This window comes from Camelina sativa, chromosome 9 (assembly GCF_030686135.1).
Source record: "Camelina sativa cultivar CO46 ecotype springtype chromosome 9, ASM3068613v1".
NCBI classification, from domain to species: domain Eukaryota; kingdom Viridiplantae; phylum Streptophyta; class Magnoliopsida; order Brassicales; family Brassicaceae; genus Camelina; species Camelina sativa.
The window spans coordinates 25,476,390-25,501,837 of NC_141888.1; the positions used below are offsets into that span (position 1 = coordinate 25,476,390).

Genomic DNA, 25,448 nt, shown 5'->3' on the forward strand with positions numbered 1-25,448 from the left:
ATTATAAAATAATGACACTTAAAATTAAATTTGGTCTATTACTTTGTTCTTTAATTCCAGTTTCCAAACATTAAATCACACCAATATTGTTTAATCAGTTTACTGGTTGCGTGGTTTGTGTAGTAAGCGAAGATCGCATATCGACAATGGCAGATTTATCGGCACCAAGCTTCATTGCTTCTTTGCTAGCTCTAATGAAACGTGATGTAGCTCCTTTGACGTATTCGTGAGCTTGTTTTACAGTCATCTTTTTCCCAACTTCGTCAGGGAAGCTACTGAGGAAGTGATCACCGTTGAGAACAGCTGCAAGCTGAACTACTTCACCTTGAAACTCAGAAAGCGCTGCGTCTTCTTTAGGCTCAGTGGCTCTTATTGGTGCAACGTCAGGTAGAGTCATGGGGCAATCGGTTCGAGGAGTGGTTAAGTGAGATACAACGTCTTCGAAAGTTGCAGCCCAAGCATCTCTATGTGTTAAGAAATTGGAAGAGAGGTTGAAGAGTTTCTTGATGGTCGCTGGTATTGATGAATGTTCAAACTCTGAGCTCTCTGTTGGTCCTTTTGCTTCACTCACCACTTCAATCAAAAACACAAAATCATATAAGATTGTTATTAAACTATATAATAAAAACAAATTAATCAAATGGGGTCAGATGATGGTTGAAAACATGAGTCACGCGACGACGCCGACATATTATAATAACTAAACATCTTTCAATGGAATAGTAAACAGATTCAATTATTTTCTCCACCACAATTAATGGATTCAATCTTATATTATAGTTGTCACAAATCCTATCCATGTGATTTGGTTTTTTGCAGACTTAATGTTTACAAGTCTGTCGGAAATAGTAGTAGAAAGTGGAAACACATTAAAAACAAATGACTTTCTTATTTGGGGTTGAGAAATAAATAGTTTTTTCAACTAAACTTATGGCTCTAATTCATATGTGAATTAAAAAAACTATAGTATGTTAAAATATATATAAATAATATAAGTAAATATCATTAACGATTAAAACATATATGCAATGGGCATATTACTTCCTATAATAATTTTTTTCCGCCTTTGTTAACAGTTTCAAATCTATTTATATATCAATATATCATGTTCAAAACCATAATTTATCTAAATTAATAATAATAATAATAATCTTGACCAAAAAAGTTATACCAAAAAAAGCAATGCACACTAACAAAATTTATAAAATTATCATAGAGAAAAACACTAACTAATTAATAAAAAGAAAAAGAGAACTAACCGGTTCCTTTTTTAATCCAAGGCGAAACCATAATAGTAGGAACCCGAACACCTAACCGGTCGAATTTAAAGAAACCAGGAGCCGGTCCAGTATTCCCATCCGGGTTTGGTATACCAACATAAGGAGTCTTGACATGATCATAGAACCCACCATGCTCATCATAAGTTATGACTAGGAGCGTCTGGTTCCACTGTGGACTCGACCTAAGTGACTCGTACACTTCCTTAACCAGCTTTTGACCATTAGCCACGTCATGCGACGGGTGATCATCGTTGGCCGGTAGACCCTTGAGATCGAAATACCTCGGTTCAATTACGGTTAAGCTCGGTAACTTCCCATTCGCTGCGTCTCTCTTGAATTTCAGATCGTACTGATGCAAATTGAAAATGTATTTTAGCTGTCGGAGATTACGGTAGAATAACGTGGTCGGAATATTCTGAAAGTATATTCCGAAGTCGATGTCGTTGCTATGGAGCGAATCGAATATAGTCTTTTGTGGATACCTGAAAAATCAAATTATAATACATAAATTGGTTTACAATAATGATTATATAAGAAAAATGGTAATTTATGTTACTTTTTACGTAAAACAATATTTTTAAAAAGTCCAAAATTAGAAATTATTGCTAATTCAATTTCTATATATTTGAAGAAAGAGTTTGATAACGTACCCTTGAGCAAGTTGTTTCTTGACATGACTTGTCGAACCATGTGAGGTAGCCGAATAAACAAATAACCGGTTAGGTTGAGTCGGACCAGGAATCGAAGAAAACCACCGGTCAAAAACAGCAAATTCTTTAACCAGCTCAGCGTAAACCGGTACAGATTCAGGCCTAAAGCCTTTCATCACAGTCTCCGACAAGTTGCCCGGCATGGAGAGCGCTTGCTCGACGAAACCCATCATCGACGGGATCTGACCCGACCCGGACCCGGATCCGAAAACCTGTTGCTCAACAGCTTCAAACGAATGACCCGGATCCGGATCCACGAACTCAGCATCACTAGAGAAACATATGGTTTGTGTAGAGTTTGGAACCGGGTTGCATTCTTGACCCGTTACACCGTTTATCGTCGGGTTAACTGATTTCTTCATCCATCCCAAGAGGTGATCGAAAGATCGGTTCTCTAATACTAGAACGACGACGGTTTTGATTGGTGAGTCCCATTGATGAGATCCTTGGGTTGGTATGAGAAGACAATAGAGTGTGAGTAAGTGTGAGAAAGTTAAAGAAAATCTTGAAACTGATGATGGTTTCATTTGGTTTAGGCTTTTCTTTTGTGAAGGATTTGATTCTGTGGTTTTGTTTTGCCTTAAAAGATTGGTTTCTTGAAAGAACATAAAAGACAGTGGTGAAGAATCTGAAGATAATTGTCTTGTCTTTGAAAACAAAAACAAAAAAGAGAAAAGTGAAAGGAAAAAAACAAAAGAATTATAAAGGTTTTGGGTAAATGTGAAGTGTAGAGAGCAAGAAGGAAGAAAAGCTATGGTGTATAGTTACTGCTTTTTATATTTGTTGCCACTACTACTGGCTTTGATTTTAGGTGGGCTCTCGATTTGTAAAAGAAGATTCTGTTCTCACTGCGGAAAAATAACTTAAAACTCGAGATTTTAGATTTACTCGGTCAATGAAATTCCTAAATATAGGCTGATTTTATTATTTATAGCTAAATTTTGGAAATACATATGCACGTGAAGACATGGCATTGAGAAAACCGCGTAGATGACCACAGATGTATAGTATAACTTTTATGTATTTATTTTGGATCTACAATCTATATAATCTATACAAATGTTTATAATGGAATGATCTGATGTAAAAAGCTAATTTAGGACTATTGTATAAATTCTCCGCACCGAGAGTCTTGAGACTTGAGAGAATGTAGTTTAAATATAGTGTGTCTTACCAATAAAGAGTCATCATTATGCTAATTACTTTTGGGGGTTATTATAGAAGTAGGTACTTTTTCCTCTGAAACTTTCATTTTGAGCACTTCTATCCAGTCTTACAGATTTCGGTAGTTTTACTACTGTATAATGACGGATATAACCCGATTAATTGAGCGGGATTAAAATGACTTCGAAATTGGAAAGTTATGACGGTATTACACGCGCTGGGACTGTACAATAATTTCTATGGCGAAGAATTAGAGATGTGGCAAAGTGAACAGCGAATTAGGTTAAGGGTTTGCAATTCGACGTACATGAATCAAGAAAAGATATCCAAGCGGAGATGCCAATAACTCTTGGAGCTCAGGCATCCCATCCAAGACATTTAAAACATCAAGGAGGTATCGTGGCCTTGAGTATGAATTGATACGAACTGGATGAGAAGGATAACAATTGAGGTCAAAAAGGCGTCGCGGCAAATCAGCTGAAAAAGAAAATGTTAAATTACTTTTAACTACACTTCATCACATTGAAAAAAAAGTGAGGCACTTAAATCGGTTGAAGCAGATGTGGTACATAGAAACTAAACCCTAGAACCCCGTTTGTTATGGAGAAAAGTATATAGAAACTAAATCCTAGAATCCCGTTTGTGAGGGAGAAAAGTAGAGGACAACTAAACCCTAGAATCCCGTTGTGAGGAACAAAAGTTGAGGACAATTAAACCCTAGGGTACGGGAAATTGATTACAAATAGTGTATACGGATATACCCAGTGAGGCAGAAGGAATGGATTGACTGACTGGCGATTGCATATCTAGAATAAGGAAAACAGAGTGATCGGAAACGGGCCGAACAAGTGCAGTTACATAAATATGCAGATCCGGTCGGATGTGTAACTATTACAGTCAAACCATACCTGTGACGATAATTAATAGAGTAAGGTGCGGACGATATTGGTGGGAGAATGTAAAGGACGAGTTGTTGGTGGTATGAAGCTTCAATTTTAGCCACCAGAATGGGAGAGTAAAGAGAACCTGAAACTCAGGACGCGGCAGCAATAACGGACCCCGATAAACGTAGGGTTAATAGATTGGAAGCGCGTGGCGTCAAACAGGAACAATAAAAAATAAATGTCGTAACTGAGATAAATGTTGAATATAAGATCGAGGCTAACTTAGTAATTCTATGCACACAAAAGTACCTAATCCTGTAAAACCGGACAGAAGATCCTAATTCTATAATACCCATTGAAAAAAGTACCGATCTCATAATTAATTCTTACTTTTGTCTAATGTGTCCCACTTATCTTCCATTAAGGAAAATAAATAATTTGGAAAACCCTTTATCAAAAATTTTAAAATTAAAGAACAACTACAAATATTTAGTGCTTTTGTTTTTCATACCCAAAAAAAATGTTTGTGCTTTTCCATACCTGAAAATCTCATCACCTATTTGCTAGATGGTGGTGGTATTTTTATTTTGTGACATTAGACGATGTTGAAGGAACAACTACATTTCTTTACTACAAGAGAGTGAAAAGTGAAGCCAAAACGATAAAAATAACTAGGAGAAAGATTCAAGGGACTGAAACTGAAAACAATCGCCCACAAGTTCACCACCAAGCAGCTTGCCCAGTAGTGTGAACTGCTCATAGCAATCAACTAGATTTGGTCGTGTAATCAGTACACATTGTTATCATATTGATATGGTCGTAAAGCTTTTAAGTTTGTCTTTTAACCAATTTTCAAAGTAGTATAATTTATCTCTCTTATTCACAGTTTCCCGAACAGGAGAGAAGTATAGGTTAGTGACTCGGTGGCTCGGTGCAAGACTGCAAAGACAGAAGAGATTAAGAGAGTTAATCCACCTAGGCAACAAGCAATAAAAATGTTTTATTGGGCCTGATTTGAGAAGACTAAACTGAATTAGATCCTAAGTTGGCCCATTTCAATTTTAACCGGCGACACATTAACTGTCACATTAGTCACGGACTCACGTGTCCACATCCTTCGATAACAACGTCTCCGCACGTGACATCGCCACCGGCCGTTTCTTTTTTACACACCGCACGAGGAAGTTTTTGGTTTCTGCAAAAATCAAAACCAAACTAAAACTCTCAAAACCATTTTCTCTCTTATAACTTTCTCTGATACATATATATATATATATCTCTGTCTCTCTAGTGGGAGAAAAGTATGGCGGATTGGGGACCTGTAGTGATCGCTGTGATACTGTTCGTGCTTCTGACACCGGGACTTCTCTTTCAGATTCCGGCGAGAGGTCGTGTCGTCGAATTCGGGAATATGCAGACTAGTGGTGCGTCTATTCTAGTCCACACCATCATTTTCTTCGGTCTCATCACCATCTTCACCATCGCCATTCGTCTCCACATTTACACCGGTTAATTCGTAATGTCCCCCGGACCCGGTTGGTTTGGTTCATGGTTATGTTTTTTCCATTTTTAAATTGCTTCCTTTCTTTTCTGTATTTGTTTTTTTCTATTATTATTCTGTGTCTAGTGTAAAAAAACATTTGAAATCTGAATATCTCAATGTAATGCATTAAGTTATCTTCAAAATATCTGTTCTGTTTGATTTTGATTTTTGTGGCTCTGTTTGGTTTCTGGTTTAACTTGGTTGGTTCTGGGTTAGTGATTTTGTTAGAATCCGGTTTAGCTCATTGGTTTCCGAATCAAAATTTGGAATCAAGTACTGTATTAACTAACCCGGTTATGCATGCATATCTGAGTTCTTTTGGTTGGATGCCAAAGAAATAATATTAGGCGTGTAAAAAAGGTTTGTGACAAATATGGGCTTTTAAAAATTAAGTTTTTAATGGGCCAAGATATGACCCATCTGGAAGGAGTGAGTCTTCTTTAGATTCTCATGTGATGTGATAGGACGTTGAAGTACACAGTTACGCACACCTGTGAAGATGTTTCTCACGGCGTACCATGTATAACTTTCAAAGTGAGTCAGTCCCGTTTAATGCGTGTAAGTAAAGCGCGTCGACACCATTCGAACACACACAGATGTTTCCTTCCATTAACTCATTGTAAATTGCAGTGTGTGGCATAAACAATGTTTCTACAAATTCCAAGAAACGTTATAGAGAATCAAGATACTGTAACTATTTCAAGAAAATCTAAAAATTCATCCCACAGTTACAAAAAATATAAAAAAAATTGATTTGGATAGAACAACGTTATATTCGATGTGTTCTCTCTCTCTCTCATCTTTACTTTTATTGACTTTTTTTATATTTATTTATTTTATGTTTGATGTAAAAAAGTTAAAAAAAAAAAAGAAAAAAGAAAAAAGAAAAAAGAAAAAGGACATAATTTTTCTTCAACCCTACAAGTACAAGGACAACACATAAACAAGTGTAGAGAGACTAGAGAGAGAGAGAGAGGAGAGAGCTTCTTCTTCTTCTTCATCATCTTCCGGACCACTGGGCACCACACTCTCCAAGCCTTCTTCTTGTAAGTTTCTCCTTCCCCAATTACTCTGTTTTCATCTTGTTTCCACATTCTTGAAACCAAAACAGAGATATTTAGGGTTTAAAGATCGATCTCGTTTGATTTCCAAACTCACTGTCTCTAGACACATTAAAAAATCAAACATGCAAATCATAATTGTGATGAAAAGACCCAGTAGAGAGATATAAAGAACGAATAGAATAACTTTATAAAAAGAATCAAATTGACGGAGAAAAAAGTAATGGAATTGAGTTGCATTGTCGAAAAATCAAAAGCAGATCATGTTTTTGATTAATCGATTTCAATTTTGATTTGTATGTAACCCTAAGCAAAGGAAACAAGATGGGGAGCACGGTGATATTGAGCTCAGATGATGAAGATTCAGATATCAGTGAATCTGAAATGGATGAGTATGGAGACAAAATGTACTTAAATCTAAAAGGTGGGAAGCTGAAAGTGAAACTCTCTCCTCAAGCTTTTCTTTGTCCTTACTGTCCAAACAAGAAGAAACCGAGTTTTCAGTACAAAGATCTACTTCAGCATGCCTCTGGAGTTGGTAATAGCAATTCTGAGAAAAGAAGTGCCAAGGAGAAAGCAAGCCACCTTGCTCTTGTCAAGTACCTTCAACAAGATCTTGCTGATTCAGCTTCAGATGCAGCAGAGCCTTCCGCGAAACGTCAGAAAAATGGAAATGCTATCCAAGATTGTGACCAGGACGAGAAGCTCGTGTGTCCTTGGAAAGGTACACACTTTGTTAGCTTATCTTAAGATATGAGAATTAGAGTAATGTAGTTTTCTTGAAAATAGGTTTCTTGAATTGCAATGTGTGGGTTTCTTGAATATGTCTCGAAAGGTTATTACTTTGTCCTAAAGATTGAACTGCAATATGGTTGAAACAGGTATTGTGGTTAATATACCAACTACAAAGGGAGTGGATGGTCGATCTGCAGGTGAGAGTGGATCAAAGCTTAGGGATGAGTACATTCAACGAGGGTTTAATCCGACTAGAGTTCGTCCTTTGTGGAATTACTGGGGACATTCAGGAACAGCAATAGTGGAGTTTAACAAAGATTGGAATGGACTTCACAATGCTCTTTTGTTTGACAAGGCTTATCGAGTAGACGGTCATGGTAAAAAGGACTGGTTGAAAAAAGACTGTCCAAAATCAGGTCTTTACGCGTGGGTTGCTCGTGCGGATGATTATAACGGTAATAATATCATCGGAGAAAACTTGAGGAAGACGGGTGATTTGAAAACTATAGCTGAGCTAACGGAAGAAGAGGCGAGGAAACAGCAAAAACTTGTGCAGAATCTGAAACAAATTGTGGAAGAAAAGAAAAAAGACATGAAGGAGATGGAGGAGCTGTGTAAAGTGAAGTCAAGGGAACTTAATCAGTTGATGGAAGAGAAGGAAAAGAATGAAGAAAAGCATTACCGAGAGCTGAGTGCTTTGGATGAGAGAACATATCGTCACATTAAAAAGATAGTTGATGATCATGAGAAATCGAAGAGGCTGCTGGAGTCGGAGAAGGAGAAGCTCGAAATCAGAGGTATTGAGTTGGCAAAGCGCGAAGTGCACAATGAAGCCGAGAGAAAGAAATTGACTCAAGATCTTGAACAGGTTTTGTGTTTACTTACTCGCTATATCTCTCTTCTACAAATATTTGTAGGCTTAAGTTCGACAACTAATTCGTTTTTTTGTTTACCAGAATGCATCTAAGAATAGTTCTCTTGAACTAGCAACCATGGAACAACAAAAGGCTGACGAGGAAGTTAAAAAATTGGCAGAGGATCAGAGTGTTAGTGACTTCCCTCTTCTTTTCTTTAAATGGTTTGGCTTATTTTCATGATTATTGAGAAATACCATGTGTTGATGTGTTCTTAACAGAGGCAAAAGGAGGAGCTTCATGAGAAAATCATAAGACTAGAAAGACAAAGAGATCAGAAACAAGCAGTTGAGCTAGAGGTTGAGCAGTTGAAAGGACAGCTTAATGTGATGAAGCACATGGGATCAGATGGCGATGCTGAAATTGTGCAAAAGGTGGAAACCATCTATAAAGATTTAAATGAGAAGTTAGAAGAACTCTCAGACCTCGATAAACTTAACCAAACTCTTATCCTTAGAGAGCGCAGAACCAATGATGAGCTTCAAGAAGCTCGTAAAGAATTGGTAAACGTATGTATCATAGTATTGTTCTTTTGGATCATATCTAATATAGCTCTGACGAAGCTTGACAGTTTTTGCCTAAATCTTGGTTTATTTGTTTCATTGTCATTTGTAGATAATGAAAGAATGGAAAACAAATATCGGTGTCAAGAGAATGGGAGAGCTCGTGACGAAACCATTCATGGATGCAATGCAGCAAAAGTATTGTCAGCAAGATGTTGAAGACCGAGCAGTTGATGTTCTCCAACTTTGGGAAGGCTATCTCAAAGATCCTGATTGGCAACCATACAAGCGGGTTAAGCTTGAAAATCAAGAAACAGAAGTGGTAAGACAGACTTGTCTTTCCGACCAGGGTTTGGTGTTGTGGTTTATATTGAATCTTTCTGAAAGATTTTTGTTGTGAATTGGGTTTAGGAAGTGATAGATGAGACAGACGAAAAGCTGAGGGAGCTGAAGGCAGACTTGGGAGATGGTCCATACAAGGCGGTAACGCAAGCTTTGTTGGAGATAAACGAGTATAACCCGAGTGGAAGGTATATTACATCAGAGCTATGGAACATAAAAGAAGATAGGAAAGCTACACTTGAAGAAGGTGTCACTTGTTTACTTGATCAATGGGAAAAAGCGAAACGCAAGCGCGGAATGGCCTAAAGGTTTAAAACCTATTTGATACTTATGGTTCTTTTTGCCAATATTTTACGCTAATGTCGGATTTCGATTGATGTTTTGCAGGTGAAAGAGGACGGGCAGGGTACTGAATAAAAAAGCTAATGCGGTTTGTAGCTGCAGAGAAATGTGTTTGGTTTGATGGAACTTTGGTGATGGGTTCTATTTGTTTTCCGTTTTAGAAGTTGGTGAAAATAATGGACACAGCTTTGATGTCTTTGCATCGATGTTTCATTGTAACATTTGTAGGAGTTTGACCTCTTTGGACAATCGAGTAATAAAACGTAACAAATTATTGTTGTAATATATTTCACTTGTAAAACAACTTTAGATTTTAGACCGTACGTTACTAAAATCAATAGAAGAAATTCCTACCTGAAAGCTAATAAAGTAACTAGTAACACAAACTTGGTCGACATGAGTTACTTTTTGAAGTGAAACTTGAATATTGAGTTATTGACCCTTAATTATTAAGCTAACGTTTGAAAATTAAATACCACCAATTTCATCATATGACCCTATAAAAGTTTTTGTCCATATATTCTGAATCATCCAACTATATAAGTTTTTCGCCTCATATGTTTCCGTTGAACCTTTTCTTCCCTCCTCTTCTCAAGAACAACTGTGCTCGCATTGTTACGCCTCCATCAGAAACACACAAGTGAAGGCTACATATATAGTTTATCAACATGTTACTATTTTCTAGTGGCTGATATGATAGTGGATCAAGCTCTCGAAATTTCTTATTGATGCTTGAATAGCTATTTCTTATCGCCATCTTCGTTTCCCCGTAAGTTCTTCATCTTCTTCCTCTCTTTTAAATATCCATCTTTCTTTTTCTGTGTTGGCATGGATTGAGAATCATTGATGGTTTTGCTCTTTGTATACGATAAAGATCGTCTTTGTTATATATACGATCACATATAAAGTAAATCTTGTCTAATATAGCAAGAGATAGAGAGGGAGATAACTTAGTAAGAAAGATAGGGTTTTTTTCATATTCTTAATACCCCTTATAAATGTTTTTATCTCGTTTATAAGGTTGTTTAAGGATTTATAACAGGTCTTAAAGACACAGTATAAAACCATATAAAAGCTTTTTGATTAACCAATTTTATTATAAAAGTTTTTCATTTTAGTTTGTGATAAAATAGACTGATGTATATTATAAAAAAAAATCTATTCACCATTCTTTTAGCAAGATGCAAAAATATGATATAAGCTTTAAAAAAAATACTTACTAATGTCAATAATAACAGTAAAAAATTTCTATGTTTAATTTTCATCACACCAAAGAAACCATAGCTTATAATAATCATTATTTTTGCATTCTTACCAAAAAAATTATTATTTGTGTTTCATTTTTCAATTATTTACTTTATGTTAATAGATTAAAAAAAAATATATTATAGAAATCCAACATCATTCTTCCTATTTGGAGGTCATTTCTAATCTTCTCTCCTAACTACATGTTGAACTCCGCTTGTTGGAACTCAATCTATCTCTCCAACGCCATGGGTCCCTTCCACATCATGACCTCTACCTGGGAGCACTGACACACTCGTTCTTTACTATGCAAGAAAATTGAAAGATACTACATTAGATACATATGTTAAAAGAACATAACTAAACTAATATCTAGCAGCAAGTGAAGTACCTCACTAGACTAATAGAAAAAATGATCATGAGGCTGAGAATTGCTTAATTTGATCAAAGCTTTGCTCGAATCATGAAGCTCATCGTTAGCGTAACCCTATTTTACAGTAACCTCTTTCAGTATTTTCTTTAATTTTTTTGTATTTTCATTCATATCATGAATGTGTCTCATGACCTGTAGGTCACTCCTCATGATCTCTGTCTCCAGCTCTAATGCCTGCTTAGCATAGAGTTTTCTCACCAGCTCACAGGCTTTCTTATGTAACTCATCTTTTTCCCTTTGTGAAATAACACCAAAACTTGATCATTAGTTACCCTTCAAAGTGAATGATTTTTCAGACAATAAACAAAAGCTCACCTTTTGTTGTTTTGCCAATTTTTTCATGTTTTCGTCAACTTTCTTTTGCTCTTGAATAGCCGTTAAGTTATATGACAAATAATTCAAAGATTTTCACGAATCAAGAAAGGGTTTTCTTATTACAGAAAAAGTTGAACTAAATGATGTGAGTGTTACCTTCTGTTTCTGCCATTGAAACTTTTTCTTCGTTACCTTATGTTTCTGCCATTCACATCATTTAGTTGAAATTTTTCTGTAATAAGAAAAATCTTTCTTGATTCGTGAAAATCTTTTAATTATTTGTCACATAATTTAATGGCTATTCAAGAGCAAAACAAAGCTGACGAAAACATGAAGAAATTGACAAAATAACAACATGTAAGCTTTTGTTTATTGTCTGAAAAATCATTCACTTTGAAGGGTAACTAATGATCAAGTTTTAGTGTTATTTCATAAAGGGAAAAAGATAAGTTACATAAGAAAGCCCGTGAGCTAGTGAAAAACTTAATGCTAAGTAGGCATTGTAGCTGGAGATACAGATCATGAGGGGACCTTTAGGTCATGAGACACATTCATGGTATGAAGGAAGATACAAAAAATTAAAGGAAATATTGAAAGAGGTTACTATAAAATATGAATACGCTAACGATGAGCTTCATGATGCGAGCAAAGCTTTGATCAAATTAAGCAATTTTTAGCCTCATGATCAATTTTGCTATTGGTTAGTGAGGTACTTCACTTGCTGCTAGATATTAGTTTAGTTCTGTTCTATTAACATATATGTATCTAATGTAATATCTTTCAATTTTCTTGCATAAGAAGGAACGAGTGTGACAGTGCTACCAGATAGATGTCATGACGTGGAAGGCACCCATGATGTTGGAGAGACAGAACGAGTTCCAACAAGCGGAGTTCAACATGTAGTTAGGAGAGAAGATTAGAAATGACCTTTAGATGGGAAGAATGATGTTGGGCTTCTATAATTGTTTTTTTATCTATAACATAAAGTAAGTAAGTGAAAAATGACACAGAAATAATGATTTTTTTTGGGTAAGAATTAGCAAAAATAATGATTATGTTGTTTTTTTGGTGTGATGAAATAAAATAAATAAAGTTTTACTAGTATTAGTAAGTATTTCATTAAAACCTTATATCATATTTTTTCATCCTGTTTAAAGAATGTTGAATAGTTTTTTTGTAGAATATACATCCACAAAATGAGAAAATTATAATAAAATGATGTCAATTAAAAAAATTTTATAAGTTTTTTATATAAAAAATTTGGTATCAATTCAAACATGTCCTGTCATATAACCCTTTTTGTGTTATTTTGAAAATGTAATAATTTAAATATTCATAATTTTAAACTTTTTATTAAGTTAAGATATATATAATAATTTAAACTTTTTAAAAGTTTAAAATTTACTATATATGGTTAAATTAATTAGTTCAACTAAAAACCCAAATTAAACTCTTGGTATACCGTAGAACTATATTTGTTTAACACAATCTTAACTAAATCAGTTTAATTCGACATACATTATATTGATATTGTTAAACATATTAAAATGAAAATTTAACATGTATTAAAGTGTAACGCCCCGACCGCCACCTCTTAGTGGATCCCATGTCCAATCCCAGTCTATGGGCCCACCTTCTTTAATAGGTCTCATGTCCTCTCACTAGTCCCGTGAGCCTCAGCCTGGGCGTTCGGTTCTTCGGATCGGTTCGGTTCGGTTCTTGGTTTTTTTGGTTCTTCGGATCGGTTCGGTTTAGACACATCAAAAGAATACCTATAAATAACCGAATTAATTTCGGTTCGGTTATATTTGGGTAAAATTATCCAAACAACCAAAAAACCGAAAATAACCAAAAAGATTACAATGTTCAAGTGCCCACATGCCACATCCATACGCTACATATCAGACTGTTGGTTTTAAAGACTTGCTACCATCCCTACAAATCACCAAATGATCTTTCCCTGTATTTTGTCCTTACTCGCACAGTTCCGACAGTCACTTCCCAGAAGATCACCCATCCTAAGACTACTTTACCATAATCACACTTAACTGTGAAGTTTTCCCATGACTTTTGACCGAAAAGATAAGTGCACTTTGGTGACATAGGTGACCAAATCAAGTTTTTTAAACATCTCCGCAAGTCTCTGATATCGGGGTGTCACATAAAGTATCAGATTAATGAAATTATTATTTTTTAGTATTATTGATTCAAACTCGTCCCGTCATATATATAACTTATCATGCAATATAACTCATCTATGTTATTAAATTTTTTACTATTTATAACTATTCATAATTGTAAATTTTTATTAAGTTTAAATATACCAGCTATATAATTTAAACTTCTTGAAAATTTAAAATTTACTATATAAGGTAAATTTACTATATATGTATGTTCAACATACACTTTTTATATTAATTGAGTAATATATGTCCGTTTTGAAAAACTTCAAATCACAATATATGCAGAAAATTATATACTTTTATTAACTTTATATATTATATGATGATTCTCAATAATTTAAACTTAAAACCAATCAAAATGATAGGAGAATAAAAAAAATCTGGATTAAATCTTCTAACTCCCCTTTTTAATGAAAGGGAAGTACAAAACATAGTTTTTGTAGACTATATATTTTTAATAAATGATTACAAATAGGTTATAGATTAATATTAATGGTTACACCTAAATATTAGGGATATTCCAATTGATAATTGATATACTAATGGTAACAAATAAAATCATGGATATTCCAAACTGTATTTTTGGAAGATTTTAGTCCTATATCACGTTGTTTCCAAAGATCTTTAAACACAATATTACAAATTTGTTTCCACAGGTTTTATCGATAGACCACAACGTTAACCAAAGATAAATTACGAAATTGATAGATTGATTGGTTACAAGTTAAATAGTGGGTTACAAGATAGATTACGAAATAAAATTTAACCAGTGTTATAGCACGGGTAATTATCTAGAATCATTAACAATATAAAACTTACAAATAAATGTTTTTTTTTCAAGCCTTCATATTTAGCATATGATTTTATTGCATAATGTTTAATCAAAAAAACTTTTAAAAACAATAACATAAATTATTTTTATATAAAAAATACAATATAAATAAAATAAATTTCAACCCGTGCTCTAGCACGGATCTTAATCTAGTCATCATACATAGTTACATATCATATATGTGGATCATATGGATTAGTTTTTCATATTTGTACAACATGGAAATTCCATGCTCATCATAATTCTTTCAGATACATAATATAATTTTATGTGTAACACCGTATATTGACAGAATATAAAAGTTTATATAATTAGTTGATCGCAATAATTAATTGCAATAAAGTATTAAAATATAATTTAAATACCTACATTATATTACTAGTCTTCGTACTATATTATTAATACTAGTCCTAATGGGCTTATTAGCTTAGCCGGACGAGAACCCTCTCGTTTAACGGCTGTTCGAAGTTCGATGCCGTCTAGATTAGAAGGTGTCGTTCTTGGTGTTGTACTACCCCATTGTGAAGACGGGGTTACAAATGGAGGCGTTTCCCACATGTGGTTTTGTTAATATCCTGATAAGTAGAATATGTTTTCATATTTTCTTTATATACTGAAAAGAGAATATTATGACATGAAATGGTGTTTGTGTATTAGAAAAAGATTTTACGTATTATTATGTTAAAAAGAAGAAAAATTGTTAAGAGTGAGAAGAATACGAAAATATGAAATGATGTTTTTTGTTCACTCTTCTTATTACTTATCAAATGATTTGACAAATTTTATTGAGTCTAGAAGATTTATTCTCTTCCACTATAGGTGTAACTGACAGTAGTTTATTTGATGTTAGTTTATTCATTTTAATATTTTGACTTGAAAAAGTAGCTTAAATTTTTCTTATATTTTTCTTATATTTTGTTTATATTTTGCTAAATCTTAATTGAACTAATTTTGTTCTAACATGTATAATATTACTAGTGTTAATTATGGAACAATATGGATACCTATAATTTTAATTTTTACTAAAATCTTTTAATTTTGTTTGGTTATATGAATAGTATAAAATTTTAGTAAATTTTGTTTGGATACATAGATAAAAGTAATGACAAACATTGTAACTTTTTTTGAAAATCAAAATTTATTTCAAATTCGTACTTCAAAAATATTAGTATAAATAAAATATGTGGACCGTCGTACACTTAACTTTGAATTGATTCACTACCTTGATATAATAAAAGAAATTTCAAAAATTACTAATGAGAGTTCAATATAGGCCACATAAATTTATTATATAAGTTTTGTTTTCACATTTAGTAATTCATATGATCACAAATCCATAATGATAAAATTAAAAAAATAGATATAAGCTTTATCAAAATGTAAAATATATAAAAATAAGGTTATATAGTATTCCACTATATGTTTTGTAACTAAGATTACCAATGGTACACCATGGAAAAAGATTAGTTTACTATCTTTTAAATTTCAGAAACAAAAAATAACATATAAAATATCTTATTATATAAACCTTGATGACAAAATTACTCATTAACAAGATCGTGACACGTGTCAATTATATTATTCAGATGTTGATACATGTCAATTCATTATTAAAATTTTAAAAAATAATAATGTAAAAATTCAAAACCTAACCTATAAAAGTCTTATATAATAGTAAATAGATTAAATAAAACATAATTTTATTTAAAATCTAATTATAAGATAAATATATATATATATATATATATATATATATATATATATATATATATATATATACCATAAAATTCAAAATTATAGGAATTTGGCTAATGGGCGGCCAGTTATGGCCCAATGGTTGACAAAAAAAAAATCAAAATTATAATATTGTCACTACAAGAAAACATCATGTATTCCTACAAATTTTCCTACAAAACATTTGGTAGGAAAAATTTCCTACCAAAACCCTACATAGTTTTGACGGAAAGCAATTATCGTAGAAAAAAGGAAGATAATTTTCCTACCAAACTAGTATGAGAAAATCATAAGAAATTTCCTACGAAAGTCCTACAAATAATTTGTCGAAGGAAATATTTGTAGGAAAACAGAAAGCATATAGAAAGAAAAGATGTTGAATGAATTTGGTAGGAATGTTTCTTTCAAATTTCCTACAAAAAGTTTGTTGAAGGAAAATTCGTAGGGACCTAGAAAGAATATGAAAGGAGATGACGTAGAATGAATTTGGTAGGAAAAATTTCTTCGAATTTCTTACGAAACCAAAAAATATAATAAAAAAATATGGTAAAAAATTGGTAGGAAAATTGGTAAAAACCCTAGATATAAAAACCCTAGATACGCTGCAGCCTCCATGTCGTTCCTTTCTCAACTTCTTCTTCTTTTTCCTCTTTTTTTTCCTCTCTTCGTTTTCTCCTTTGTTCTTCTTAGAAAATCTAATATTTTTCTCAGCGTTTTCTAATCGACTTCAATCTTGTTGATAAGCAAGTGATCTCTTTCTCTACCTCTTTGATCTCTATCATCTTCTCCACTGGAAATAAAAACAAGATATCACCAAGAATTGAGTCAATCCATACATCACCAACAACTGATTCACCGGAGCAAACTTGAAGCTTTAGATTCCATCCTTACAGACTCTGATCTGTGACTGGCAGAAGTAATCTGGGAATCTCCATCGTCGAAGCCAGCGTTGTTCTTGATCTGAAGCTTTGGAGGAATGTTTAGCGTTTCAGTCAATATTAGTTTTTTGTATTTAGTATTTAGTTTGTAAATATTTTTTATTAGGCTTGTAATTTAGTTTTAAAAAGAATTGTATTTCTAATTAAATTAATAATTTGGTTAAAAATATAATTATTTGGATTAATAATTAATGTTAATAATTTTTGATTAAATTCGAAATAAATATAATTATTTAGAAAACATTAATTCATTTTATTTTTATTAAGTTTGTAGGAAAATTGTAAGACTAGTTTGGTAGGAAAGTAGAAAGAATGAATTTCCTACTAATAAATATTTTGGTAGGAAAATAGTCAAAAAATCTCCTTCCACTTTCCTTCGAAATTCATACGAAATATTTTTTGTAGGAATTCCGTAGGAAATTTCCTACGAAAATCTCACTAATATCGATTTCCTACAGGCGATTACCTCTACCTTTTTTTGTAGGAAAACAGTAAGAAACATGTGTTTCCTACCATTTTACTACAATAGTTGCGGTAGGAAATTGAATGTTTTCTTGTAGTGTGTTTACTTATTTTAATTTTAAGTTGCTATATTACAAAAAAAAATTAAATTTTATATAAGATAAAAAAATGATTGTGAAAATTATACAATTAGTTACTGTTTCTAAAAAATGTAAATACTCACCTTTAAATAAAAAAAGAAGATTATTGAAGTAAAAAAATAATGATCATCTCATATTTTTTCTACCAATCAAATAATTTATTCAAAAAACTGCTATTGTAATATATATGATAGGAGTATGTAAGATTAACCTATGCGTTTTTGTAACTATAAAAATGTTAAAGTGAAGAAACATATAATAGGTTATTTAGTGTGTTCATAAAGATAATTTGTTAGTAGTAGTTAAGACTAAATAGTATATTTTAACAGTAAAACATATTTGTGTATACAAATAAACTTTTAGTGGTAATGTAGATAGTAGATTTTTAAACGGATATACGTTAGTGTATTATAGCAAAAAAAAACAACTATTTTCTATAACTAAAAGTTTATCTCTTTACTTTTATACATTGTTTTTACTTATGAAAATAATTAAATATATATTCTTTTTTAAATTTCATTTAATTTTAATACTTTTGAACTCATCTACAACTATTTTCTTTAACTAAAAGTGTATCTATTTTTTTTCAACCAAACAATAATTTTAAAGAAATTTTCTCGGTTAGTTGCCCAAGCCAGAGGGAAGGGGTTTACAAAAGAATGCTAAGCACGTGCAAGAAAATCCGCCTTCGAATTTGTCGCATGCGGGATCCAAGAGATGGAGAATAGTGGAAAAACTCCAGCGAATTAAACTCATAGAGCAAGTTGGAGAAGGATGGCCAATATTTAGGGGAATGCACCATAGTTAGTAACTTAGCACATATCCGCTCCTTGGCCCACAACAACGCTTCTAACTTTGAATGCAGAGGGAGGGGCTCCGTCTTAGACACTTGGCCTCCAACAACAAGGTTCGCTCCTCACCAACGCAACACCACCAACCTAATCATGAATGCTCATTGGTTGCTTTCCAAGAACCATCAATTTGACAACAAGGTGAAGAAACCTGGATATCCGAGGACGGAGATGGAGCCGACATGACCGCCGTAAAAGATAGCGCCTCTTCGCATGCTAACTTATCGCCCAAAGCCTGAGCAATTGTATCATTCGTCTCGATCTCTAAACCTTTAAAAAATTTATTTATGGCCTTCCAGATTGCTCATAAAAATCATGGTAATTGAAGAAGTTGATCAGTATCACTCTGTTCAGAGACATCTTTCCAGAAAACAAAATCCAAATTTGAGTACACCGACTCATATGGAAAACCCTCTGATGAGACCGGAGTTAGAGATAAATCCTAAACTTCTTATGAGTGAGGGCATTCAAAAAAAAAATGTGATTAATAGTCTCAACCACAGAGTCGCACCTTTGACACCAGATATTTATATTGGATACCTCGGTGTATCTATTTACTTTTATAGATAGTTTTTACTTACTAAAAATACTTACTTTATATTCTTTGTTAAATTTTATTTTATTTTAAAAACTCTAACCCCGCACATCGGACGGGTCCTAATCTAATATTTATATTAATTTGTAGAATGTTATATATATAAATATTTAAATATTTTAATTGTGTTTGGTTATAAAGATAGTGAAGAGAGTTAATTAAACTTATTTGGATATAGATATAAGTAATGACAGTCATTGTAAATAAGTTAAAAATGAGGATTTATTTACTAAAATTGCTGTAAAAATACGAGTATAGATATATTGTGTTTGCAGTTGCATGGCTTACCTTATTAAGGAGTATAACATTTTCAGCATTTAAAATTTGTAAAAGAAACAAAACGAAACGAACATGAAAACGCATATACAGTAGAACCTCTATAAATTAATAAGGTTGGGACCATGAAATTTTATTAATTTAAAGAGGTTTTAATTTATCGATAAATTAATAGTTATTAATTTATCGATAAATTAATAAAATATTAATTTATGAAGAGATTTTTAATTTTCATAATTTGAAAATTATGTATTACAAAATAAGATACTTTTGTTATCATTCATATTTTTAAAGAATTTTTTTAATGTATAATCTTGTCTATTGTAATTGCTAAGTTTAGAGTTTAGGTAAAAATGATAGATGTTAGAAGTTTAGAGTTTAGAAGAAACTTCTACTAGTATCATTCATGTTAATGATGAAGTCGAATAAGATATTGCGGTAATTTTAGGACCAATTATATATAAAGAAGCAATTATCGCATTTAGAACTCTTCGTAATTTTTGGATGCGATTTGAGAATACGACAATAAAAGATATTAGAGATGAGCTCCAATAAGAATGCAAATTTAAGAATATGCAAACAACAATAGAGTCATATTTCAGTATTTCATTAGATTTTCTTATATTAATATTATTTGATTATTAATTTATGATATTGATGGGACTATATTTTTACATAGGATTTCCAAAAAAATATTATCTTATTAATTTATCAAAATGTGTCATTTTCTATACCGGCCTAACTCGGGACCGGAAGAATTTATTAATTTATAGCGAATATTAATTTAAAGAGTATTAATTTATAGAGGTTCTACTGTAGTACATTAAATTTGTAACAGACTATGGCAGAACTTATGGGCCAATATTAATTTAGCCCAAAAAGGCCCAATAATTCTCCGAACTGTTCATTTTTCTGGTTTCGAAGAATCTCCCCGTCGACTCCTCTCTGTCTCCTCCTCCGGGTTGCTGCTCTCTATCTCTCTTGACAAATCCTTGAAGAATCCTCAACCCATAGAAATGGCAACTTCGCTAGCTCGAATCTCTAGAAGAAGCGTCACATCAGCTCTGTCTTCGAATCTGATTCGGCGTAACTTCGCCGCCGAAGCAGTTGCGGTGGCGACGACGGAAACGCCTAAACCGACATCGGAGGTGACACCTTCGCCGGATCGGGTGAAATGGGACTACAGAGGCCAAAGACAGATCATTCCTCTGGGACAGTGGCTACCGAAGGTCGCCGTCGATGCTTACGTGGCACCTAACGTTGTGTTGGCTGGTCAGGTCACAGTCTGGGACGGCTCGTCTGTGTGGAACGGTTCCGTTTTGAGAGGAGATCTCAACAAGATCACCGTTGGATTCTGCTCAAATGTCCAGGAACGGTGTGTTGTTCATGCTGCGTGGTCGTCCCCAACAGGTTCTTTGTTCTCTCTATATGATTTCATTGTAGCTTGTTATGTATATGTTCTGTCAGATTTTGTGCTCTGAGTATCTAATTTTCGTTGTTACTGCATGCTAAAGTATTGGGGAATCAGTGATATTGGAATTTAGGGTTCTCAGCTTCTTCGTCCATTTAGATTATTGAAGTAGTGTAATTGAGCATATTGGTTTTGCACAAATAGTGTGTTCCGAGTGAGGATGTTCTTTAGATCAAGAATCCTGAGTGAGCTTATTGAAGTCACTCTTCAGAGCATTTTGCGTTTAACTAGACTAGGATGCATAGAATTGTCTAGTCTTGAGGTGATTAGTCATACTGGAAGCAAGAGTCCCATTAAGGCTTGTGCTTAATCTTGAGTGGAGTTATGTTATTCAGGAGTTGAATACGGTGGATAACACTATAAATGACCATCTTGTGTAGTAGAAAGTTACTTAGATGCTCTGTATAAGTTCTGGAACAATGTCACAGTAAGGCTTTATAACTTGACAAAAGAGATTCTCCACGATACTTTGTGATAGAACCGGGATTCTAAGCTGCATTAAGCCTTATGAGTGTAGCATCTTGTAGTCTTGCCAATGTTTGATTTTATGCCAAGTTTTAAGTACAAAAACCTCCTTGTTTGATTAGGCTCTAGTTTGAACTTTGACGTACTCTGAGTTACCTTTGAAGTGTACAACTAGTACTTCATTACTTGAATTACCATCCTTTCTATTCTAGTCAACTGTCAAACAGCCTTCTGCAGTTTCTGCACAAACATCTTGAAGGGTAGAACATCTCTTTGTGCTGGGTTTTTGATATGGTAGATAAAACATCTGATCTTAGGAGTTACTTTTCTACTTTGGTATTTTCAGGATTGCCAGCAATGACATTGATCGATAGGTACGTGACAGTTGGTGCATACAGTCTTTTAAGATCATGCACTATCGAACCCGAATGCATCATCGGGCAGCACTCAATCCTAATGGAAGGTTCGCTGGTCGAGACACGATCAATCTTAGAAGCTGGTTCTGTTGTGCCACCTGGCAGAAGAATCCCATCTGGTGAACTTTGGGGAGGCAATCCAGCAAGGTTTATTCGAACTCTCACCAATGAAGAAACATTAGAAATTCCGAAGCTTGCTGTTGCCATTAACCACCTAAGTGGAGATTACTTCTCTGAGTTCTTGCCTTACTCAACTGTCTATCTAGAGGTTGAGAAGTTCAAGAAATCCCTTGGGATTGCCGTCTAGAAAGCTTTCCATTTCCAGGTTTCTGGCTGCTTCCCTCATTTAGAAAGCTTCTTCGTTTTTATTTGAATCTGATCTGAATAAGTAACTGCGGAACAACAACAAAAGCAAAGCTGTGTCTGAAATGTTGTCTTTCTCTGTTTGTTTTGTTAAATTCATATATCCTTGTGTTCAGACGTTCTAGAAAGATGATAATGGTGAAAACTGAAAAGTGAAATACTCCACTTTGTCTTCTCTCACTATCGGAAAAAGTAGTGTTATAATATTTAGTCGGTAGCAAAGATAATGTAAAGAAACAATTTTAAACATAAATAAAAAAATGAATAGTGTTTTTGGTGGCTGAAACGTAAAGCTTTTGTAACTTTTCTGCGGATTGCCTCGTTTTCAGATTACTTCAACTAGTTTACGTTACATTTTAATACTTTATGAGTCATAAAGCTTTACTGACTTGCGACGTTTCGGATCGAATTCATCAAACATCTCTTACTAAAGTAGTAATTTTTGAAAAATGTTTATTATTGTGTTGCTCTAGCCGAAATGCTTAATCACTGAAAACATTACAGAAACTGATGAGTGACACAACTAAACAGCACCAAATTATTCATTAGAGCACCAAAGCTGCTACTTGTCTCCCTTAAAAAACCCTGAGAATTTATACATGGCTTCAAGAGCTTTCTCACAAGTAGGTTTCACCAAATGAAAAACATGGTCTTCTCCTTCACTCTCCACTACCTCAACCTCTCCTTTCCAACCACTCTTCTCAAGCTTGGCCGCGTAACCCCAACCTTGCCTCACCAACGCGTCTTTCTCAGCAACCATCACCAAAACCTTACCACAACCTAACCCGGACAAATCCACCGACTCTGACTTCACCACGTTGAGCAACGGATCATCTGATCCATCTTTGCTATTGGGACTAGCCATCATCCAAAACGCCTCCACCTTCATCCTCAACGTTTCATCCTTGACGTCCTTCTCGTCGATTGGTGTTTTCGACCAGAAGTAAGGATGAACCAAGATGATTCCAGAGATACCTGTATCGTTCAAGTCAGGACTGAGTTTCTCTTTCGCAGCTCTCATCGCCATGTGATGCACGATGTTCGCTCCGGCGCTGTCTCCGGAGAGGATCACTTTGCTGAAATCAGCGTATTTGTTTAACCAATCTTCCTGACCAGATCCGGCGATATGGGTGAATACCCATTTCAGAGCTGTCCAAGAATCATCGAACGGGACCGAAATCGGATGCTCCGGCGCACGCCGGTAATCAACAGAGACGGCTACACAGTCCGAGGCAGAGACAGCTGCCGTTAGGAAATTGTGGTAAGTCGGGGAGAAAGCGGTTTCGATGATGAACCCTCCACCGTGGATGTAGACGAGGAGAGGGAGTTTCGAATCGGCGGCCAGGGCTTTCTCCGGGAGGTAAATGCGGACGGAGAGGTTGGTGTCGGGAGAATGAACGACGTCTTTGGAGACGACACCGTTTTGTGGGTCGGAAGAAGGTGGGACGGTGGTTTCGCCCATGAGTCTCTCGATGCGGCCACTCTTGTAGATTTTGAGCACCGGAGAGAAGTCGACGGCGATCTCGGAATCCATGATGGGTTTGGTCGGTGAGATATGATAAGATTGTTAGCTTGAGAATGTTATGATTGGTGTGTGTGAGAAATTTATATTGAGTATGGTGGAAACTTTTAACTCCTCTATTGGAAGTTTTTAGTGGTATGGTTGAGACACGTGAGTTGTGTCATTGTTACACGGAATATATATTTACTACACACCATTCAAACTTCAAAGCACACATGTAAAGTTGTTGACTAGGTGAAACATGTTATTCTACGGGTGCACCTTTTGTTTTTATCCTTTTTTGTCTAATTTGTCCCTTCATATATATATCTGAACATTCCATTTTGGTTCCGGATTTTTAAGTTTTTTTTTTTTAACGCCTTTCCAATAGAATCAATGAAATGAATCAAAAGTACACCAATGAAGCAAAAATTAACACTTCCAGCAACAAAAACAAAACTGCAAAACAGAGCAAACTAAAAAACAAATCTTAACTACAAGTGAGACTTATCCTTGCCGTTGCCGTTACTTCTCGATTCTGTCCTGAAGCCAAGCTGGACGTCTAGCCGCCCATCCTTTGTAACACTAGTAGCAATATCCCTAACCAATGTATAAAAGAAAATGGGAAAAATGTCGATAAAATCACGAACTTTCAAATTGTGGCCATTTTAATCACGAACTTTAGGTAAGGCCATTAAAAACATGAACTTCCGTTGACTTACCGTTTAAATCATCAAATTTTTGTTGACCACGACAAATTGGACATGTCGTTAAATCCTTAAACGGAGCAATCAGTCGGCGTTAAGATGTCGTTAGTCTGCCTGTTAGTGTCAAAACGACAACGTTTCGAACCCGAGAGAAAACAGAACAAAACCCCCAAATCGAAAACAAACCCGATAAAAAACCCCAAATCAAAACTTCAATCCCTAATTCTCTCATTTTCTCCAATCGAAAAGCCTAAGATTTTTCCCCAATCGATTTCTCAGTTCTTATCTCCAATCATAAACTCTTATCTCCTTCTTATCCAACAGATATGAGTTGCAATTCTGTGCAATCGGGTGGTGAAAACAGAGACCGTGGATGCCATGAGGTTCCCTCTAAGTGTCATTGTGGTTTAGATGTTATTTCTACACATCGAACACGCAATCAAACCCAGGAAGACCTTTCTTTCGCTGTCCAAACAGAGGAGATGTATGTATTAGAATTGTTTTGAATTAGTGTGTTTTCGAGTTTTGATTCAAGTTTTTGTTTTTTCAGGACCATTTATTCAAATGGGTTGAAGAAGGTGTATACGAAGAGGTTGTAGACTTGAAGGCTCGGATCGAAGAACTGAAGGAAGATGGAATGTTGATCAAAAGAGACAATAAGAAATGGAAGTTGATGAGCTCATTCTGCTTGGTGTGTCTTTGTTTTAGTGTCATTGCCATTGTGATCTTTATTCTTATGAACAAAAACCAGAAATTAGTTCTTGGTTACTAGAGTATTTTGTATTTTGCAATGAAAGACTTTGTTGTTTTGGGCATTGATAAATAGAACTTGTTTTGACAACAAACCAAAAAACTTGATACAACAAAACATAACAAACCCGATTCAACAAAAGAAAACAAATCTGAGACAACATAGATAGTTTCTACTTTGGTCCTGGAACAAAACAAATCCGAGTGAACAAAATCCGAGTGAACAAAACAAATCCAAGACAACAAAACAAATCCGAGTGAACAAAACAAATCCGAGACAACAAAACCAAAAT

The 25,448-nt window shown here is 34.3% G+C and overlaps 6 protein-coding genes across 7 annotated transcripts; 4 read left to right on the forward strand and 2 right to left on the reverse strand.

The window, feature by feature from the left end:
- Nucleotides 1-12: 12 nt before the first annotated feature.
- Nucleotides 13-2,887, reverse strand: LOC104711356 (non-specific phospholipase C6-like). The gene is made up of 3 exons (XM_010428056.3): nt 1,931-2,887; nt 1,260-1,762; nt 13-573 (listed from the first exon to the last, which is right to left on the reverse strand). The coding sequence occupies exons 1-3, from the start codon at nt 2,596-2,598 to the stop codon at nt 95-97; spliced, it is 1,650 nt and encodes a 549-aa protein (XP_010426358.1). The 5' UTR covers nt 2,599-2,887; the 3' UTR covers nt 13-94.
- Nucleotides 2,888-5,219: 2,332 nt separating this feature from the next.
- Nucleotides 5,220-5,724, forward strand: LOC104711357 (uncharacterized). The gene has a single exon (XM_010428057.3). The coding sequence runs from the start codon at nt 5,342-5,344 to the stop codon at nt 5,549-5,551; it is 210 nt and encodes a 69-aa protein (XP_010426359.1). The 5' UTR covers nt 5,220-5,341; the 3' UTR covers nt 5,552-5,724.
- A 495-nt stretch (nt 5,725-6,219) lies between these two features.
- On the forward strand, nt 6,220-9,763 carry LOC104711358 (protein INVOLVED IN DE NOVO 2). Of its 2 annotated transcripts, none has more exons than XM_010428058.3 (8): nt 6,220-6,627; nt 6,954-7,366; nt 7,524-8,245; nt 8,334-8,423; nt 8,513-8,800; nt 8,907-9,116; nt 9,206-9,444; nt 9,524-9,763. In XM_010428058.3, exons 2-7 carry the CDS (start codon nt 6,967-6,969, stop codon nt 9,440-9,442), a joined length of 1,947 nt encoding a protein of 648 aa, XP_010426360.1. In that variant the 5' UTR covers nt 6,220-6,627; nt 6,954-6,966; the 3' UTR covers nt 9,443-9,444; nt 9,524-9,763. The 2 variants fall into 2 exon arrangements, with proteins under 2 accessions (XP_010426360.1, XP_010426361.1); XM_010428059.3 differs by having other exon boundaries at nt 6,222-6,627; nt 6,959-7,366.
- Nucleotides 9,764-20,341: 10,578 nt separating this feature from the next.
- Nucleotides 20,342-22,357, forward strand: LOC104711359 (gamma carbonic anhydrase-like 2, mitochondrial). The gene is made up of 2 exons (XM_010428060.3): nt 20,342-20,892; nt 21,765-22,357. Exons 1-2 carry the CDS (start codon nt 20,499-20,501, stop codon nt 22,139-22,141), a joined length of 771 nt encoding a protein of 256 aa, XP_010426362.2. The 5' UTR covers nt 20,342-20,498; the 3' UTR covers nt 22,142-22,357.
- Nucleotides 22,358-22,636: 279 nt separating this feature from the next.
- LOC104711360 (putative carboxylesterase 12) lies at nt 22,637-24,049 on the reverse strand. Its single transcript, XM_010428061.3, has one exon. The coding sequence runs from the start codon at nt 23,729-23,731 to the stop codon at nt 22,760-22,762; it is 972 nt and encodes a 323-aa protein (XP_010426363.1). The 5' UTR covers nt 23,732-24,049; the 3' UTR covers nt 22,637-22,759.
- A 682-nt stretch (nt 24,050-24,731) lies between these two features.
- Nucleotides 24,732-25,177, forward strand: LOC147938733 (uncharacterized protein At1g43920, Chloroplastic-like). Its single transcript, XM_087465746.1, has 2 exons — nt 24,732-24,893; nt 24,956-25,177. Exons 1-2 carry the CDS (start codon nt 24,732-24,734, stop codon nt 25,175-25,177), a joined length of 384 nt encoding a protein of 127 aa, XP_087321872.1.
- Nucleotides 25,178-25,448: the final 271 nt, after the last annotated feature.

Coding starts and splice junctions, on each gene's coding strand:
- LOC104711359 (XM_010428060.3), top strand. CDS start 20,499: ATGGCAACTTCGCTAGCTCGAATCTCTAGAAGAAGCGTCACATCAGCT. Junction 20,893..21,764: donor TGCGTGGTCGTCCCCAACAG/GTTCTTTGTTCT, acceptor TGGTATTTTCAG/GATTGCCAGCAATGACATTG.
- LOC104711356 (XM_010428056.3), bottom strand. CDS start 2,598: ATGTTCTTTCAAGAAACCAATCTTTTAAGGCAAAACAAAACCACAGAA. Junction 1,763..1,930: donor AAGAAACAACTTGCTCAAGG/GTACGTTATCAA, acceptor TTGATTTTTCAG/GTATCCACAAAAGACTATAT. Junction 574..1,259: donor TTGGATTAAAAAAGGAACCG/GTTAGTTCTCTT, acceptor TTTTGATTGAAG/TGGTGAGTGAAGCAAAAGGA.
- LOC104711357 (XM_010428057.3), top strand. CDS start 5,342: ATGGCGGATTGGGGACCTGTAGTGATCGCTGTGATACTGTTCGTGCTT.
- LOC104711358 (XM_010428058.3), top strand. CDS start 6,967: ATGGGGAGCACGGTGATATTGAGCTCAGATGATGAAGATTCAGATATC. Junction 7,367..7,523: donor GCTCGTGTGTCCTTGGAAAG/GTACACACTTTG, acceptor TGGTTGAAACAG/GTATTGTGGTTAATATACCA. Junction 8,424..8,512: donor AATTGGCAGAGGATCAGAGT/GTTAGTGACTTC, acceptor TGTTCTTAACAG/AGGCAAAAGGAGGAGCTTCA.
- LOC147938733 (XM_087465746.1), top strand. CDS start 24,732: ATGAGTTGCAATTCTGTGCAATCGGGTGGTGAAAACAGAGACCGTGGA. Junction 24,894..24,955: donor TCCAAACAGAGGAGATGTAT/GTATTAGAATTG, acceptor TTGTTTTTTCAG/GACCATTTATTCAAATGGGT.
- LOC104711360 (XM_010428061.3), bottom strand. CDS start 23,731: ATGGATTCCGAGATCGCCGTCGACTTCTCTCCGGTGCTCAAAATCTAC.